The sequence below is a fragment of the Lontra canadensis genome, unplaced genomic scaffold (genome assembly GCF_010015895.1).
Source record: "Lontra canadensis isolate GAN:19392208 unplaced genomic scaffold, GSC_riverotter_1.0 scaffold71, whole genome shotgun sequence".
Classification (NCBI taxonomy): Eukaryota; Metazoa; Chordata; class Mammalia; order Carnivora; family Mustelidae; genus Lontra; species Lontra canadensis.
The window spans coordinates 2,302,921-2,320,487 of NW_022631065.1; the positions used below are offsets into that span (position 1 = coordinate 2,302,921).

General features: G+C 37.9%; 2 protein-coding genes across 3 annotated transcripts in view; one reads left to right on the top strand and one right to left on the bottom strand.

The window, feature by feature from the left end:
- Positions 1–17,567, top strand: part of TRABD2A (TraB domain containing 2A) — a 126,372-nt gene that overhangs the window by 102,123 nt on the left and 6,682 nt on the right. The gene's annotated exons all lie outside the window — the stretch shown is intronic.
- DNAH6 (dynein axonemal heavy chain 6) overlaps positions 1–17,567 on the bottom strand; it is a 231,596-nt gene that overhangs the window by 48,450 nt on the left and 165,579 nt on the right. For both annotated transcript variants that reach the window (XM_032880677.1, XM_032880676.1), the window contains 3 exons: positions 17,334–17,469; positions 13,160–13,329; positions 6,949–7,139 (listed from right to left, as the gene is read on the bottom strand). In XM_032880677.1, coding sequence (XP_032736568.1) covers positions 6,949–7,139; positions 13,160–13,329; positions 17,334–17,469 — 497 coding nt within the window. The remainder of the gene's footprint in view (positions 1–6,948; positions 7,140–13,159; positions 13,330–17,333; positions 17,470–17,567) is intronic.

Genomic DNA, 17,567 nt, shown 5'->3' on the forward strand with positions numbered 1-17,567 from the left:
CCAAAATTTTAAAGAAAGAAAAACATATATATATACAAAAAATAAGTTTAAATAATGAAGGGATAGAATGTGACTATAACAATGAAACTTTAAAAAGATTTTTTAAAAAGGTATTGATAAAATAATTCAAAAAGGTTAAGATACGATAGAGGAAAAATTTTTAAAAAATACAATAAGAAAAAAATAAAATTGAAAAAATGTAACTTTGAAAAACTAAGGAATCATGGGAAAGAAGCCATGAATTCTGTGTTGCATTCCCCTAGCTCTGGAGTTCTGTAGTTCTCATTGATTTGTGAACTTGGTCTTAGCTGGATGTCCTTTCACTTTCTGGGGGTGGGGTCTATTGCAGTGATTCTCAAATATCTTTGCTTGTGGTGGAATTGCACCCCCCACCCCCGCCCTTGCCAGGGGCCAGGCTACGTAATATTGATTTTGCTCTCAGGACCTTTTGTTCCCTGAATGCTTTCCATAGCGCTTTTAGGACAGCAATAAAAATGGCGGCCTCCCAATCTCTGGCCCTGGAGGACCTGAGAGCTTGGGCCCCCACTCCTCAGTGTACCCTCAGAGAAAAGCAGTCAACCATTCCCATCTCCCTGGTCTCTGGCCATGCTCCGTGCTCATCCGGCCTGTGACAGAGTGTTTTTTCCCTGGTGTACAGCCTCATTTGGAGTCTCCAAACCTAGCAGATTCCTGTAGTATGCTCCTGTGCCAATCCTCCCAGAGGAGGAAGGAGGGGGGTCTCCCTGGATCTGCCACTAGTGGGGTCCCTGCTTGAAGAGCAGTGGCCTGACCGTGCCTTGGGTCATGGTTTAAGGTAACCCTGAGCTGAGAGCCCCCTCCTTAGCTCCGTCTCTGCTGCTGGCTTCCCAGCTTTGATACCTGGGAGCTTTGCTACACTCAAGACACCCCTGGTCTTTTCTTGACCCTGCAGGTCCTGAGACCATACTGTCCCCGTGAGGGCTCCACCTCCTGCTTAGCCTCTGGAGTGACTTCTCTTGGTGGAGCAGACTTTCAAAAGTTCTGATTTTGTGCTCTGTTGCTTTACCACTTGCTGGGAGCCAGCCCCACCCCTGTGGTCTCTCTTCCCTTATATCACCTTGATTCACTTCTCCACACATCCTAACTTCCCGGAAGTGATCACTTTTCTGTTCCTAGAATTGCTGCTCTTCTCTTGGCTCTCTTATTGAGTTTGTAGGTGTTCAGAATGTTTTGATAACTATCTAGCTGAATTCCTGGGACCCGAAGATATTTAGGTGTCCTACTCCTCCATCTTGCTCTTCCCCTCCCAGACTCTTGATTTCTGCTCAGGTTATGATCTTAGGGTCATGAGGTTGAACCCTGCATTGGGCCCCACACTGGGCATGGAGCCTGCTTAGGATCCTCTTTCTGCCTCCCTCTTGCCCACAGTGCATGCATTTTCTCACTCTCTCTCTTTAAAAAAAACAAAAACAAAAAACTAACAACTTAAAAAAAATCTACTTCTGGTGTTTTGGATCCTATCTATTGAATATATGTTTCTATATCATTAATTTCTGCTTTTACATTTTTTCTGTTCTATTAGTTTAATCATTACATTTTAGATTGCCCTTTGCCTAATACATGCACTTAAGCCTATAAATTTCCCTGTAATCCTAGGTTCAGATGCATCTCACCAGTTTTGATATATCTTCACCATTATTCTATTTAGTACATGTTTGAATTTCCATTTCAATATCCTCTTTGTCTGAAAACGGTTTCATCTTAGCTTTGTTTAAAACAATTTTTGACAATGGAGTGCCTGCATGGCTCAGTTGCTTAAGTGTCCAACTCTTGATCTCAGTCCAGTTCTTGATCTCAGGGTCATGAGATCAACCCAGCATGAAGCCTACTTAAAGTACTGTTTTGAGAGGAATAAAATTCTATTTTATTTACCAGACAGTAACTGGCTTTCAGTACTTTGAATATACATTTTTGTGCCTTTCATTGTTTCTGCAGAGAAATCCATCAACAGCTTACTTGCATCTTTGAAGATAATCTGTTTTTACTGTATTGTCTTTGTTTTTTCTACAATTTACTGTGATGGGTCTTGGTAGAATTGTTTTTTGTTTACTTGTTTGTTTTAAAGATTTAATTTTTGAGTAATCTCCACACCCAATGTGGGGCTCAAACTCACAGCCTTGGGATCAAGAGTCACATGCTCTATCAGCTGAGCCAGCCAGGCACCCCAGGTAAAATTGTTTGTGTTTATTACACTTTTTCATTTGGTAGGGTTTATTTAATTTGTGAATTGGTGTCTTTTGTCAATTTTGGAAGATTTTCAGCCACTGCTTATTGAAATATTATTCTGTGCTCTTCTGTCCTCTGGGACTCAGATTATATCTTACTAGATCTTGTTTAGTCTCTGCATGCTTTTTACTCATCAATTTCATCTTGGAATTCTTAATTTTGGTTACAATTTTCAATTCTAGAATTCTGCTTTTAAATAACTTTAGTTCTCTGTCAATTTTCTCAATCTTTCCTTCTTGAACATTTAAAGATAGCTGTTTAAAAATCAATCTCATGTATCCTTTATTGGGATGCTGTACTCTGTTTCTATTGTATATTGTTTCTCTTGACTTGTTTTAAACATACTTTTTGGCCTTCTTGTGTCCCTGGTTATATTTTATCGTGTGCCTACGTTTTTGTGTTCCTCCACACAAGATTCACGTCTTCTTCTGGCAAGCAGCTAGAGATACTGGTAATCAGGGCTCACCATAATTTCCTTGTAAGTATATTTCTTACCTGGCCTTATGACTCCCCTTAGAGTGCCAAACCAAAGTAAGGGAGGTGGTTTACCAGTTTCCTCTACTATTCAGTTGGCTCTGGGCTCCAATTTTGTCCCCTTTGCCTCTCTCTTTTTTTAAAAGATTTTATTTATTTATTTGACAGAGATCACAAGTAGGCAGAGAGGCAGGCAGAGAGAGAAGAGGAAGCAGGCTTCCTGCTGAGCAGAGAGCCCGATGCGATGCGGGGCTTGATCCCAGGACCCTGGAATCATGACCTGAGCCGAAGGCAGAGGCTTTAACCCACTGAGACACCCAGGTGCCCCAAGTCTCCTTTGTCTCTTTAATCAATGAAAAGTTTTGCTCAGCTTCTCAGCTTCTTTGCCTCCTCTTCTGATGTCGCTCTGTGAGTGCAGGACTAACTGTTTGGTTTTCTTCATCTCTTGACTATTCCTTACTTCATTCTCCAAACCTTCAAGCATTAAAAAAAAATGTTTTTTAAAATGTTTTGTATATTTAAAAATATATTTTGCTCAAGGGGATATTGTTCTAGTTGTTCTTAGTGGGGATATTAGTCTGAGTTCTTAGTCTGACATTTCTGGACCAGAAGTCCTTAAATATTCATAAATTTACAGCTAAGTGCCTCATTACTATACCTTAATGATTTTTGATATGTAATATTGTTTTTGTTATGTACTTCCACTTATTGGGAAATTTCCCTTTAATAGATGAGTTGTTCAAAAGGGCATTTTTCATTTTTTAAATATTAAAAAAATTAACCTTTAAGATTGATTTTTAATATTATGTCAGGGATTAAGTTTATCTTATTTTTGAAATATGTTTTAGCACATGGTTAATTCTTATAAATGTTCCATGTGTATTTGAAGAACTTGCATTTGTTCTATGTATTGAGTATAAAGATCAAAGGTCATTAATTTCACTATTAAATTTATTGTCTGAATATTTTATATTCTTAACAATTCTGCAACCTTTTCTTTTTATTCTTCATATAGTTTCTATTAGAAATGTATTAAAATTGTCCACATTAATGTTAATTTATCAATTTCTCCTTATATTAGTTTCTCTAGTTTTTGCTTTATAGATTTCAAGCTTTGTTAGTTGTGTACAATTGTACAATTGGTGTTTTTTTGTTTGTGGGTTTTTCTATATATCATACAGTTGTCCTTTTAATCCCTAATATATATATATATATTTTTGCTCCCAACTCTATTTTGTGATATACATTGGAACTGTTAACAGCTTTCTTTTGGTTAGTATTTGCATAATATCTCTTTATTTTCTACTTTCCTATGCTGTCTTTGTATTATTTATGCATTTTCTAAGTGGCATATAGCTAAATGTTACTTTTAAAATCCAACTTGGCCATATATATCTTTTCACAGGTGAGATATTTATACTTTAGGTATTTGAGTTTATTTCTCTATTCTGGTTTGGCTTTTTGATTTACTATATTTTACCTTTGAATTTATTTTTCTTCTTCTTTCCTATCTAATGTTGGATTAGAATATTGCACTACATATTCTTTTGCTCCTCTGCTGGCTTGGACGCTATATTATTATTCTGGTGTTTTCCCTAAAAATTCCAACATGTCCATTCAAACACAAATTTTCCTAAGGCAAACAGAGTTATTCTGTGCTTCTTTTTTCTTCCTGAATACATCAAGAACTTAACACATATTAACTACCTATTAACATCCCTCCCTCTGATTATCTTGAATTATTTTATGTTTAATACTTTGAAATATTTGAGAGATACAAAAGCCACAAAGTTAATATAGTGAATATTCATGTACCCACAAACCAGTGTATGAAATAAAACACTGAACTGAATGATCTGAACCTGATCTGAACCTGCAATGTCCTTGTCCATTTCTATCTCATTACCCAACTTTCACTTTCCAAGGTCACTGCTATCCTGGATTTGGTATAAGTTCCCTACCTTCCTTTATACTGTTACTGTAATTTTATGAATTCCTAAACAATATATAATATATATAGTTTTAAATGTTTATATATTTTATCATACTTCTCCAATATTATATAGTTTTTCTGCAATTTATGGTTTTGGCTCTGTATTAGTTCATGTGACCTATCTGTATTGATATACATAATTCTAGTTTATTCATTTTCATGGCTATAGTGTATTATATTCAATTTTATAAATATACCACAACTTGTATGATCATTTTTCTAGATGGACATTTTGGATGGTTCCACTGTTTTTTGTTATGTTTCTACAAATGTTCTTGAACACAGCTCCTTGCACCATGTGACTGATTTTATTCTAGGTTGCAGATTCAGTAATGACTTGTTGAGATGTAGGGGATGCCATTTTCAACTTTAACATACTGTTAACTCTTCAAGTTGATTTTAACCGATTTTTCACTCTTGTAATATGGATGTTTCCATTGCTCCATACCTTTGCCACCATTTTGCCAATTTCTTGGGTATGAAAATGATATCTCCTTAATGGCTTTAATTTGTGGTATCCTAATTACTTGTAAGGACAGACATCTTTTCATATGCTTATCAGACATTTAGGTTTCTGCAGTTTTCTATTCTGAAAATTCCAGAAACTCTCCTGCTTATATTTTTTGTCTTTGTTTACTCTGGACTATTTTCTTTTTCTGTGATCAAGAGTTGGACACTTAACCAGGTGCTGAGCCGCCCATTGCTATTTTATTTTTCTTATTAATTCACAGGAGCTCTTAACAGTTTCCTATACTAATTCTTTGTTAGGATTTCAGAACTATAGGCAAACAAATGACTAGGATCATAAATTTTATGTGTCAACTTGACTGGGTCACACAGTATCCAGATATTTGGCCAAACATTACCCTGGGTGAGCCTGTGAAGGTGTTTCTGGGAGATTAACATTTGAATGGGTAAACTGAGTAAAGCAGATTGCCCTTCTCAATGTGAATAGGCCCCATACAATCAATTGAAGACCTGAATAGAACAAAAAGGCTGAGTTAGAGGGAGTTCCTCCTGCCTGTCTGAATGGTAACATTGTTGGTCTTTTCTGGCATTTGGATTCAGACGGAAACACTGGTTCTTGGGTGTTAAGCCTCCTGGCTTTCACACTAGAATTTATACCATTAGTTCTCCTGGTTTTTAGGCCTTTGCACTGGAGCTATACATTGGCTCTCTTGGATTTATTTCCTCCTTGCTGGCTGCTGATTTTGGGACTCCTCAGCCTCCATAATCATGTAAGCAAATTTCATACATACATATATATATATAAAATAATTATATATTATATATGTATATAAAACATAAAAGATTTTTTCTTTTCTTTCCATCTTTCTTTCCTCCTTCCTTCCTTCTTCCTTTCTTCCCTCCCTCCCTCCTTTTCCTCCTTCCTCATTCCTTCTTTCCTCCTTCCTCATTCCTTCTTTCCTCCTCTCCTCTACTCTCCTTTCTTTCCCTAATTGGATCTGTTTCTCTGGAGAAGCCTGACTAGTGCAGACTATGAACTCCAAATGAACAGATAGGACCCACCATCTTATAATCTTGCCAGGGAAAAGGCCAGACCAGTCACTCCATGGGGGTGGGAGGGTGCCTGTCAGATATCAAGGCTGGAAATTACCTTGTAGATAAGAGTCCCCTACCCTCCCCTGCCACCTGAGGTCTTATGCACTTCCCTACCCATCTGAACACCATTTTGGAGAGGGCTGGGAGAAGAAGAAGTCAGGAAGACTGACCTTTTTTTGAGAGAGAAACCAAATCAGCTTACCCTGGACGCATTTAAAGTAAGTAAATGTGTGAGTTTAAACTTCCCCCTGCCCCTTTAATTCAGCAGGGTAGAGGCTCATGAGAAAGAGGAGACTGATAATAGAACAAAAGGAGCTCTGGAATTTTTTTGCACATTTCATATGGAGTAAATCAGTCCTTTTACAGTTACATTAAAGTAACGTCTTAAATAACAAAAAAGTTTTAATCCATATTCCACTAGCTTATTATACATTTTGGATAATCTTCCCTTTATTCAAATAAAGTTTACATCTGCTTTTTATTATTTTTGACCCCATTTTAACAACAGACATAGCTAAATATTAATTTATCTTAATTTATTTAGTAAGGGATACCTAATGTGGGGATTCACACTCCACAGAGGGAAGAAAAAGGGCAAACCTTAACAAGGAGATGTTCATATGAATTATAAAAATGGCAGCACATGACCTCACCGTTCTGAATACCCGCTGTCCCGGGCAAACCTCTGGAATGCGCCCATAGGATCCGAGCCAGTGCTTAAGATAAATACCAGGGGAGTGTTATATGACATGTCTTGATATAGAGTGGGAAGGTCCACGGGTGGTGTCTCTATAAAGCGTTTTCCAAGATTTTCTATTACAAAGTCCGTAAGAGCAAAAACCACCTGAAAGTTGAAAAAAAAAAAAAAAAAAACACATTAAAAAAATAGTATGTTGGATGAGGGTCCTCCATAATTCTATCCTACTTCTCCCCTTCAGCTTCTCTGAGAGGGTGCCCTGTTGTTCTGCACTCATTTTCTCTTGATTAGGTATCTTTCTTCCTACTGGATTTAGGCACCATGTAATTGCCAAAGGTCATGGTTCTCATGACCTTACGGAGCAAGCTGACTATTTGATGAGAGGAAAGTCTCTTGTCATTCCATCCATCTCCAGACCTGCTGTTGCCCCATCCTTGCCTTCTTTGGTCCCATCCTTCTCTCATTCTCATGGACTTTACTTTCAGTCCTTCCACTGTCTCTTTTTGCACTATTCATCCCCCCCCACCCATCTTCTTTTTATCATACAATTAGGCTCTATTGTCTCCTATTCTTAAAACCAAAACAAAAGCCTTCCCTTGATTGCTGCTCCCCTCCCAGCTATTTCCTTTCTTTTTTTCCCTTTGTAAGCCAGCTTCTCAGAATTGACACCATATATTGTCTCCCCATCTTTTCCCCCATCTTCCTCTCTCATTTTACTCATCAGCCTCTTCTGACTTTTCTTGGGAACCAGCCTCAGCCCTGAGGATCATATCCCTGCCTGGCCACTTCCTACACCGATGTGTTTCCTTCACGGATCCTATCCTAGCCTGCTCACCCCATTCCTGCTCTTGCAGACCCTCTCTAGCCCACATGGAGCCTTTGTGTGAGATGGGAAAAGGTGTCCCTTCTTTAATATACTTGTGCCAGAAAGCTGTCATGATAAATATACAAACCAAACCTACAGTATCTACAATGCAAATGGTTCCCTTAAGGCTTGTGCAGTGCACATCCGGCACAACTGTAAGCAGCAGCCCTGCTGTAACATTCGCCCTCCATTAGAATTGACATCACCTCATCCAAAAAATTTTTGCATGTTTTCTGTTGCCATTGTTGCTGGGAGAGGGTATATCTCAACCTGGTTCAGGGCCATGGCCTTGGACTGCACTCTCCTGTGGCCAGTCTGGGAAAAGATGTTTACGTGGCTGCCCACTTAAGTGAGGATATAGTGTGGTACTAACTATAAAGGTGGCCTGGGCCAAAGGGCCAGCCTTGCAACAGGGCCAAGAGGGGTTGGAGCTTAGTTTTAGCTATGTCATTGTGTAACTAAATGTAATTTCAACAGCATTTTCTCATTATTATTTTGAAAAATATTTTTGATAGTATGATCTATTTATTTGCTTTTTACTTTGACAAAAAGTGCTTAGAGTTTATAGTAAATAACAATGTACAAAGCACCAGTGATTTATTTCTTGGGGCTTTTATGTACATATAGAAGCAGTAACGCACTCATGAAATGTTTTTTAACTCAAAAAGTTGGAGAAATACTTCTTCCCACAGCTATGGTCTAGGGAGTTAGGCATTTCTTGAAGGCCACCCTCTGAAAATCCCATGTCTGGCTGCAGGATCAGAGACTTTCTAGTCTCTTCTCTCTTTATCACCAAGTCCTTTGCTAGGGGCTCCTCTCACTTTCTTTTTAAATTGAGTATCCCAATTCTGACCTATGTGACTCCACTATGTCTTGCTTAGAACCGTTTTTGTGGCCAGTTGTTTGATCCTTGACAGGCTCTGGCTGAGGCCTCCAGAGCATTTTTTTAGTTCCTCTTCCCTATCAGAATCCATAGGGAATTTTAAAATTCAGGTGAATACTGTTTTGAAGGTACTGATGGGCCGACAGCATACAAATTCACTCTTGAGAGACTCTGTGTTTGAGAATCCTCTGCCTGTTGCTTTCATTGTGACAAGAAGGTAAGCTTTAAACATTTGGGAATGATGATCCCTTGTTCTTCCTTCTGAGTGGCCAAACCTCATTTAAGTTATAGTATATTAGATCATGGGTAAAGACCTGGGGTGGCTGCCACATTGTGTGTTATATCAGAACACAAGTGCTTACACTTCTCATCACACCCAAGTTCTTTTTTTAAAAAAATTGTGGTAAAATAGATATAAAATTTAGCATCTTAACCATTTTAAGCATATAGTTCATAAGTGAAATTGCATCCTTATAACTGGTGTTTCTCAAATTGGAAAAGCCATGCATTTATTGCTCTGAGAAGATTTCATCCTGGGTGACTGTCTACACTGTGGTTTTCGACAGGGAAAAACCTGGCTCTCAAAGAGACTGCCACCTTCCCAAGGTAGAGGAAGCCTGGACAGAAACACTAGGACTATTAAGGTTAGGGTTCTCGGTAGATTTAGCCTTGGAAATCAACAATGCTATGTGTGATGTGTCTTGATGTCCTCGTTCATCTGCTTTGAGAATGATCGTTTCTCTTTATATATGTTTAATCACATTAAAGGGGGGGTTCACAAAATATGGTTTCCGGATCAGCATCAGCATCATGTGGGAAGCTATTAGAAATGCAGAGTTTTAGCCTGTTGCCCAGACTTGCTGAATCAGAAACTCTGGGAAGTGGACCCCAGGTCTCTGTGCTTTACAAAGCCCTCTAGATGATTCTGATGCACACCAAAGTTTGAGTACACTGGTATATAGGACCTTTCTTAGCTTTGGTGTGGTGATGAATTTGTCTATCAGGAAATCTTTATGCATCTCTGATGTAAATGATACTTTCTTTTTTTCTCTTTGTAGTTCAAATTTCTTATAACCTTGTCCTGAACCATTCTTAGCACTGATGCCAAAGAAAGAATTTTTGGAATGACAGGCATTCTACTTCCTGTTGCAGTTCCAATGACTCTACCACCTGGTTTACTTAATTTAAGTAAGTTTTACTTACTTAAAGCTTTACTGGTTTTCATTTTAATTTAATTTTCATTTTAAGTTTTTTTAAGTAGACTCCAGGACCACCATGGAGTCCAATATAGGGCTTGAACTCACAACCCATAGATCAAGCCCGGAGCTGAGATTAAGAGTCAGATGCTCAACCAATTGAGCCACCCAGACACTTCTACTTAAGAGTTTTTTGAAATGAAGTTTCATCAGTAGATCCAAATATGCTATTTCTGAAGGAGGCTGAATTTTATGCAAGCTTGCAGTATTTCACACAAGCTACTGTGCTGGAACATCCTCTTTCTCCCAAAGGAGCAATTGACTCTGCCATTTAGAAACACTGGATACCCAATGGGCTCTGCTTGTGAACAGACCTGGGAACAACAGTCTCTCATTGCACAGATTTTATATCTGGTTTTGTCCTTGTTCTAAGGTTTTCTCAGATTTTCTTTTTCTCTGGACAGGGGAATCCAGATCTTTAGAACTTGGATTCTTTTCTCTGGAACCCCAATTTCTTTAGCAAATCATTCTCTGGAATCAGTACCATGGTAAGGGTTGTTCCCAAATGCCTTGATCAGTGTATCTGTTTGAGAGTAGGTGTAGCTGGGATAACATTGTCATGCTTGGCTCTTTTCTTCAGGGTGACTTTGTTGGTGGTCTTGACGGATTCTGGTCCCTGTCCTCTTTGGAGTCCATATCTAGCTCTTCATTTCTGAAACCCAATCCAAATTCCAGACTCCTCCATGTTGATTTATAAAGCAAGTTTTATTTGATAGTATAATACAAGGAAGGTCTTTGGTTGAATGTATTAATAAGAACTTTCAGCTAATCCTCTGTGAAGTTAGTATGACTGTATCTGTCATTTGCAGATTTGATCACATTTACAGAACCATCCTGGGACATTTTGTGAGAGCCCTGGTGTTCAAGAATGTAATTTTTTTTTATTATGAAAATTTCAGGTACATATAAAGTCAGAGATTAATGACTTTGATGTTTTATCCAGTTTTAATATTTGTTAAGAAAAGGCCAATCTTGTTTCATTGATATCCCACCTACTCCCCTACTCCTTAGGATTTTTTTGAAGCAAATCTCATGTGTCATATTATCTCATCCTCAACATATGTCCCTATAATATAAGGACTCTTTAGAAAACATATAACCATGGTACCATAATGACATCTAAATAATTAACAATAATTCCTTAACATCACTAAATATCTAGTCAGTGTTTACCTTCTCCTAATGAAATTATAAATGCCTGTGTGTGTTTAAATATAGTATATTTAAATCAGGATCTAAATAAAACTTATATGTAGAGATCAGTTGGTTTGTCTAAGTCTCTTTGTATCTATTAAGTTTCATCCTTCATCTCCTTTTCCCCCTTGCAAAAACAAACAAACAAACAAACAGACAGACAAAATGTGTTGTTGTTGAAGAAGCCAGACTACATGTCTGGCAAATTTTCTTAGAGTCTAAAATTTCTTAGCCTCAATGTCTTAATCTTTATAACTCCTCCTTCTTTGGGGCTCTTGTTACTTAAGCATCCTTTCATCTTTTGTCAGCATCTAGTCTGGTAGCCACTGTCCCATAGTCACTGAAGATTTTCCACCTGGGTCATAGCCTTACTTTCCATTACATATCTATTGCAGTGATTTCTCAACTGTGTCCCAGGCACTGTCTTGCCACCATCTCGTTGGGGGTCATGTGGCCATCCAACTCCCTACCCTCACAGTTTCTTGACCTCTAACTCCAGTAGACACCATTTCTTCTCTTCCTCAGTCACCCACACCCATGGCCACCCTCAGGATATTGTCATCACTTGGAACTATGCATTAGAAATTTTAACTCAATGTTGGTCACAACTCTCCTGTTCTTCTAGCTACACCTCCAGTCCAGCTACATCTGCTCCCAAAGAAACTTCAAGGTTTTTCCTTTCTCCCAGTTTAGAAGCCCTTTCTTTCTAGTACTACTTTTAACAACAGTCTCAATTGCATTCCTACTTCCTCTATTCTTCTATTGCAATCATCTGTGGCTGAGGCCAACCCCATAACTTATGTGTTCCTACAGAGAAGGCAGAAAATCCTTCAACAGAGCATCAGTATCTCCCAATTATGCTTATGGTTTCTTCAGTTAGTTTTCTCTTTCTCACTTCTCATAGGAATAACCATCATTTTTCTCCAATGCCTCCTGAAACTCATCACTAGAATTATCATCAGAGACATCAGGAATTATATATAAAAACTGGAACTGCCTACAATGCTTCATTCATTCTACTGATAACTTAGGCTGTACTGAAACTTTATACCTCCTTGGTTTCCATGTCACTTTTTTCTCCTAGTGCTCTTTTTGCCCTGATGAGTATTCCTTTTCATCCTTTCTTTCTTCCCTTTAAATGTTGGTGCTCCTCAGGGTTTCATCCTTTGTTCACCTGTCCTCTTTTTTTATTATGCATTCTTCCTATGTGATTCTAACAGCTCCCAGGGTTTTAATTCCCAGCTCAATGCTGGCGACTCCCCAACTCTCTATCTCTAGCCTATATTTCTCTCTAGAGTTTCCTACCTACATATTAATTGGTCTCTAAACTGCTGTCTATTCTGATAACTGGCAGGTACTGCAGACTCAGTGACATCTTTCTGTGACATGCTTCTCCCTTCACATTTGCTTAGTTGTTGATACAGCTATCCCCTATGGCACCCAAGCAGATATCAGGAGCCATACCAATTGTCTAATATCCACATTCCTCTCAATCACTTCAACCTACTACCTCTATCCTAATTCAGGCTGCCATAATTTCTTGCAGAAACCAGTCCAACAATCTTCAAACTGGCCTTTGTGGCTATGGTTTTATTCTTCTCAAATGCCTTCTTTCCACTGTTGCAAAGATCTGAAAGGTCCATCAATTCCCTGCTAATGTCCACCCCCCACCCCAAACCTCATTAGACCACTGTCCTCTCTGGAGAGCACAAATGCTTAATGGTGCATGCTAGGAAAGGATAACCAGGTTCCTGGCTGGCTCTCTAGCCTTTTTTTTTCTTTATTTTCTATATAAAACACTATGTTCTATTAATAACACAGAGTCTCTCTTTCTTAGAACCTTCTCCCAAACTTGGCCATTGTTACTCTCTAAACAAATAAATCTAATCAGTTATGAATCCTAACTGGCTGATGAACATTAGCAGAAATAACTATAACATAGTCCTTTAATTTAAAAAAAAGACCCTACCTTCTCTTCTTTACAACATTTGATGAGAATTAGCTTTTGGAAAGAACTTAATACTGGATGCCAAGAATTATGGCTTTTGATCTCTTTTTCTTGTGTCATGAGTTCCTCTTCCGCCTTCATTTTAGAATAGCCTTCCCATTCAGCTGGGTTAATGTAAGTCTCAAAAGATCCTGGAAACACAATTTAAAAAGATACTTTAATTAGAATTGGTTGAATTTGAAATTAAATAAGTATATTTAGTAATTTAAAAATCCCTACATTTACTATCTAAATCTAAATACATTTACTATCTAAATCTCTACATTTGCTATCTACTATTTACTAAATGTAAATATATTAATCCCCCCAACCCAACCTAATTAAAAAGAATTTAAAATTGGGTCAGAAAACAAATTCAACAGCAAACCACTTACAAAAACCAAAGCTAAAACAAAAACCCAGAATAAACAAAGAGGTTAAAAATAAAAGGATGCATAGAGCCACATTAATCAAATGTGAGCAAAAAGAAAATTGAAGTGATAAGAGTAACCGTGAATAAATTAGAATTCAAGGCAAATATAATTAAATGTGATGAAGTAGGTTAAGTTAATTAAAATACAAACCCCATGATAAAAACAATAAAACAAACCTATATGTGTCAGATAATAGTGTAAGAATACATCAAGCAATCACTGCTGGAGGTAGAGGAAAAAGAGAAAACATAGTAGTGGTCAGAAATAATACACAATTATCAGCCTATGACAGATGAAGCAAATTGAAAGCTCTGGCAGATATAATTTGTACAATATAAGTAACATATGAATAAGCGGACATATATACAACTTTATGCCCCAGTAAATAGAATATGTTGCTCCCTCTACCCCCATGGAATACTTATAAGAAATGGGCCTCACATGAGGGTTAGGATCCCAGTGAGGCTTGAATTTCAAGCTAGAAAACCACTTTCTCCAGCTGGTCCCTACTGGGATTCTCCTCTGAGGGCCTAATAATGGCAACTAAAGAGGAGGTGACAGCTAGAAATGTAATGGTAGTTGAGCCTATGGCCCTGGAGGAGTGTGCACTTCTGTGAGACTTCTTAGTTTCTATACGGAATACAGACAGTTACACAGTACAAGACCACAGGGCACAGCATACGATCACTGTGGTGGTATTCTGAGGACCAGAGAGTAAACCATCTCTTCTAAAAAGACTTCTTTTTCTGGAGCTTCTCATTATTTATTGTATAATCTCTAGGATTCTGGCTAATGAGAGAGGTTAAGAGAATATATTTTAAATAACTCAATAGGACATGAAGCACTTAGAAACCATCAAAGACAAAAGATTAAGGCAATTAGGAAGCTTTTGAAGGCAAGAATGACATTGGAATTAATTATTAAAGGTCATCTGAGGTCACCTGCAAAGATCTAGAGCTCACTTTTAGAACACAAGCCATCCTACCATACAACCTTCACAATTGTGCAGGATTTCCAGAATAAAACCTGAAATTTAACAAATGAAAGCAGGAAAATTATTATGAATAGCTGAAATTTTAGTCCCAACTGACAGGGACAACACCTGGTGTCTTTTGTCCAGATATTATGAGTTGTTTCCAGAATTACTTTGCCTTCTGGCCTCCATCCCGCCCCTCCATCCCTTCTTTCTTTGCCTTTGTGTTTCGGAGGTTCCAGTTAGCTCTTTCTGCTTTGGTTCTGTCCCTAACCGGTCATCTCTAGGTTTCTCCTATTAAGTGGTTTTCTTTTTGTCTTCTACCTCTATCTCTAGCTGCCTTGTTTGACCAGTCCACAACATAGAAACATCATTTCTATTTGATGTATTTATTGAAAAGCATTTCATTTTTTCTAGTCTTTATTTAGAAATCAAAGAAGATTGTTTGGATCCTAGAAATTCTGGTCCATGTAGACTTTAAATCACCACACTTACTAGTTGAATAAATATTCATATTACAAGTATAAGAGTGATCATATTACAAGTATAAGACTAGAACTAGAACACTGAACTTCAAATAAGTTTGGGGTAAATAAAAGAATGGAGAAGCCACCTGAAGGCCAGAAAGAAGAAAAAAAAAAAAGAAGCAAAGACAAAGGCTGTCAAGAAAAAAAATCTCCACAAAATAAGATGATAGAAATAAGTCCATATAGATCGGGGCTTCTCATTCTCGCTACGATGGGCATTTAGGGCCAAGTGCTTATCTGTTCTGGAGGATTGTTCTCGCATTGCAGGATGTTTAGCCACATCCTTGGTTTCTACCTCTGAGATGCCAGGACTACCACTCCAGACCATAATGTCCAGACACTGCCAAATGTCCCCTGGGAGACAAAAACCTTCCCCACTTGAGAGCCCCTGAAGTGGACCAATAACTCTTAATAAATACTGAATTAAAACTTTCCTGGGGCACCTGAGTGGGTCAGTGGGTTAAAGCCTCTGCCTTCAGCTCAGGTCATGGTCTCAGGGTCCTGGGATCGAGCCCCGCATAGGGCTCTCTGCTCATCGGGGAGCCTGCTTCCACACCCCCTCTGCCCCTGCCTGCCTCTCTGCCTACTTCTGATCTCTGTCAAATAAATAAATAAAATCTTAAAAAAAAAAAAAAACTTTCCTGTTAAAAAAAGAGTCTGTAAAGAGAGACTCTTGCACTGTTCAAAACAACAAAATTCCACTAAAGACACACCAAAAACAGACTAATCACACAAAAGAGTTAAAAAAATAAAGAGTATGGAAATACATAGAGCGGGAAAACTAACCAAGAGAATTGTGCTGTAATTACATTAATATTAGAAAATATATTTTAAGGCAAAAAAATAACTATTTAAAGAGGAATATTATGTAGTTATTATTTTTTTAATTTATTTATTTGAATGGGGTAGAGGCAGAGGGAGAAAGAGAGAGGGAAAATCTTCAAACAGACCCCACACTAACCGTGGAGCCCAACATGGGGCGTGATCTCATGAATGATGACCGAGTTGAACACTTAAACCACTGAGCCACCCAGGTGTACCTGGAGGAATATTATTTAATAAAAAAAGAATAATTTACTGGAAGATAATAATCATAAGCCTATTTATACTGAATAGCGTAGTTTCACAGGATATGATGGGAACATTTTTGGAATTTCAAAGACAAGTTGGCAATCATAGTTGTATACCTTAATACCTCTCTTAGAAACTGACAGATCAAGTATAAAAAACATTAATAAAATAAATACCACAATAAGTTTGGGCTAAAGGTCACATATGGGATCTTCTTTTTAAGAAAACACACATAGAACATTTTATGAAGAATGAAATCTAAGTAAATTACAAAGAGAGACACCTGGGTAGCTCAGTGGGGTAAGCATCTGCCTTCAGCTCAGGTCATGATCTCAGGGTCCTGGGATCGAGTCCTGCATCAGACTTCCTGCTCAACAGGGAGCCTGCTTCTCTGTCTGCCTATCAGTCCCCCTGCTTGTGCTTGCATACAAGTTCTCTCTCTCTGACAAATAAATAAAACCTTAAAAAAATTACGAAGAATCCATTTCATGCGACCCATGAGTATCAGTTCCATAGCATAATTAAATTATAAACAATAAAAAGAGAGTTCCCCCAAATCCTTAATGTTTTCAAACTAAAAAGTGTACTTTTAGAAATGACAGGGATACATATTAAAATTTTGGGGGAAAATTAACATAGAATGTTATAATTCAGAGCACTACCTCTGGGGAAGAGGACAAGGGTCCTGTGATGGAGAGGATTCTGGGAGGCTGGTACTATTCTAGTTTCTGATTTGGGTGGTGGCTCATAAACTGAGATCGAGTTGGACGCTTAACCAGCTGAACCACCAAGATGCCCCAAGTTGTACCATTTTGATTTGTGCACTTTTCCATATGTATGTAATCCTTCAGTGAAAAATTAAAAAACGAAACAACCAGAAAACCTATGGGATGCAGCTAAGGTAATTCTTTGAGGTAAGTATATCCCCTTAAAATAAAGATAACAGTAAATATAAAATCTTGGAAATTCATGGGCCAAGCATTCAACTCAAGCATTGAACTGGGAAAACAAGTAGTTCACATTTTCTTAATAATGAAGAAATTTCCTATTGAAAAATATTGATATAGCAGAAGAGGTTAAGGGAGACATCAAAGTTAGGATTTACGAGCTTGTTTACAACTTCCCATAGCAGATCCTTTTTGACATATTACCTATTCGTATAGAAATAGGATGTAACAGTATATATTGTGTGAGTCCTTCAAAAATTCCAAACAATTCTTCTAAGTCACAGCATGCAAACCACATGGCAGGATGCAGCCAGGGAACATCAGGCCTGGGTGGGCGTTCCTATTAGAAGACAGAAAGAAAATGAGTAATAATTCACAAAGACAGCCACAAAATAGGTTTTCTCCTTGTCTCAGTGAAAAAGCAAGCTCCAACAGCAT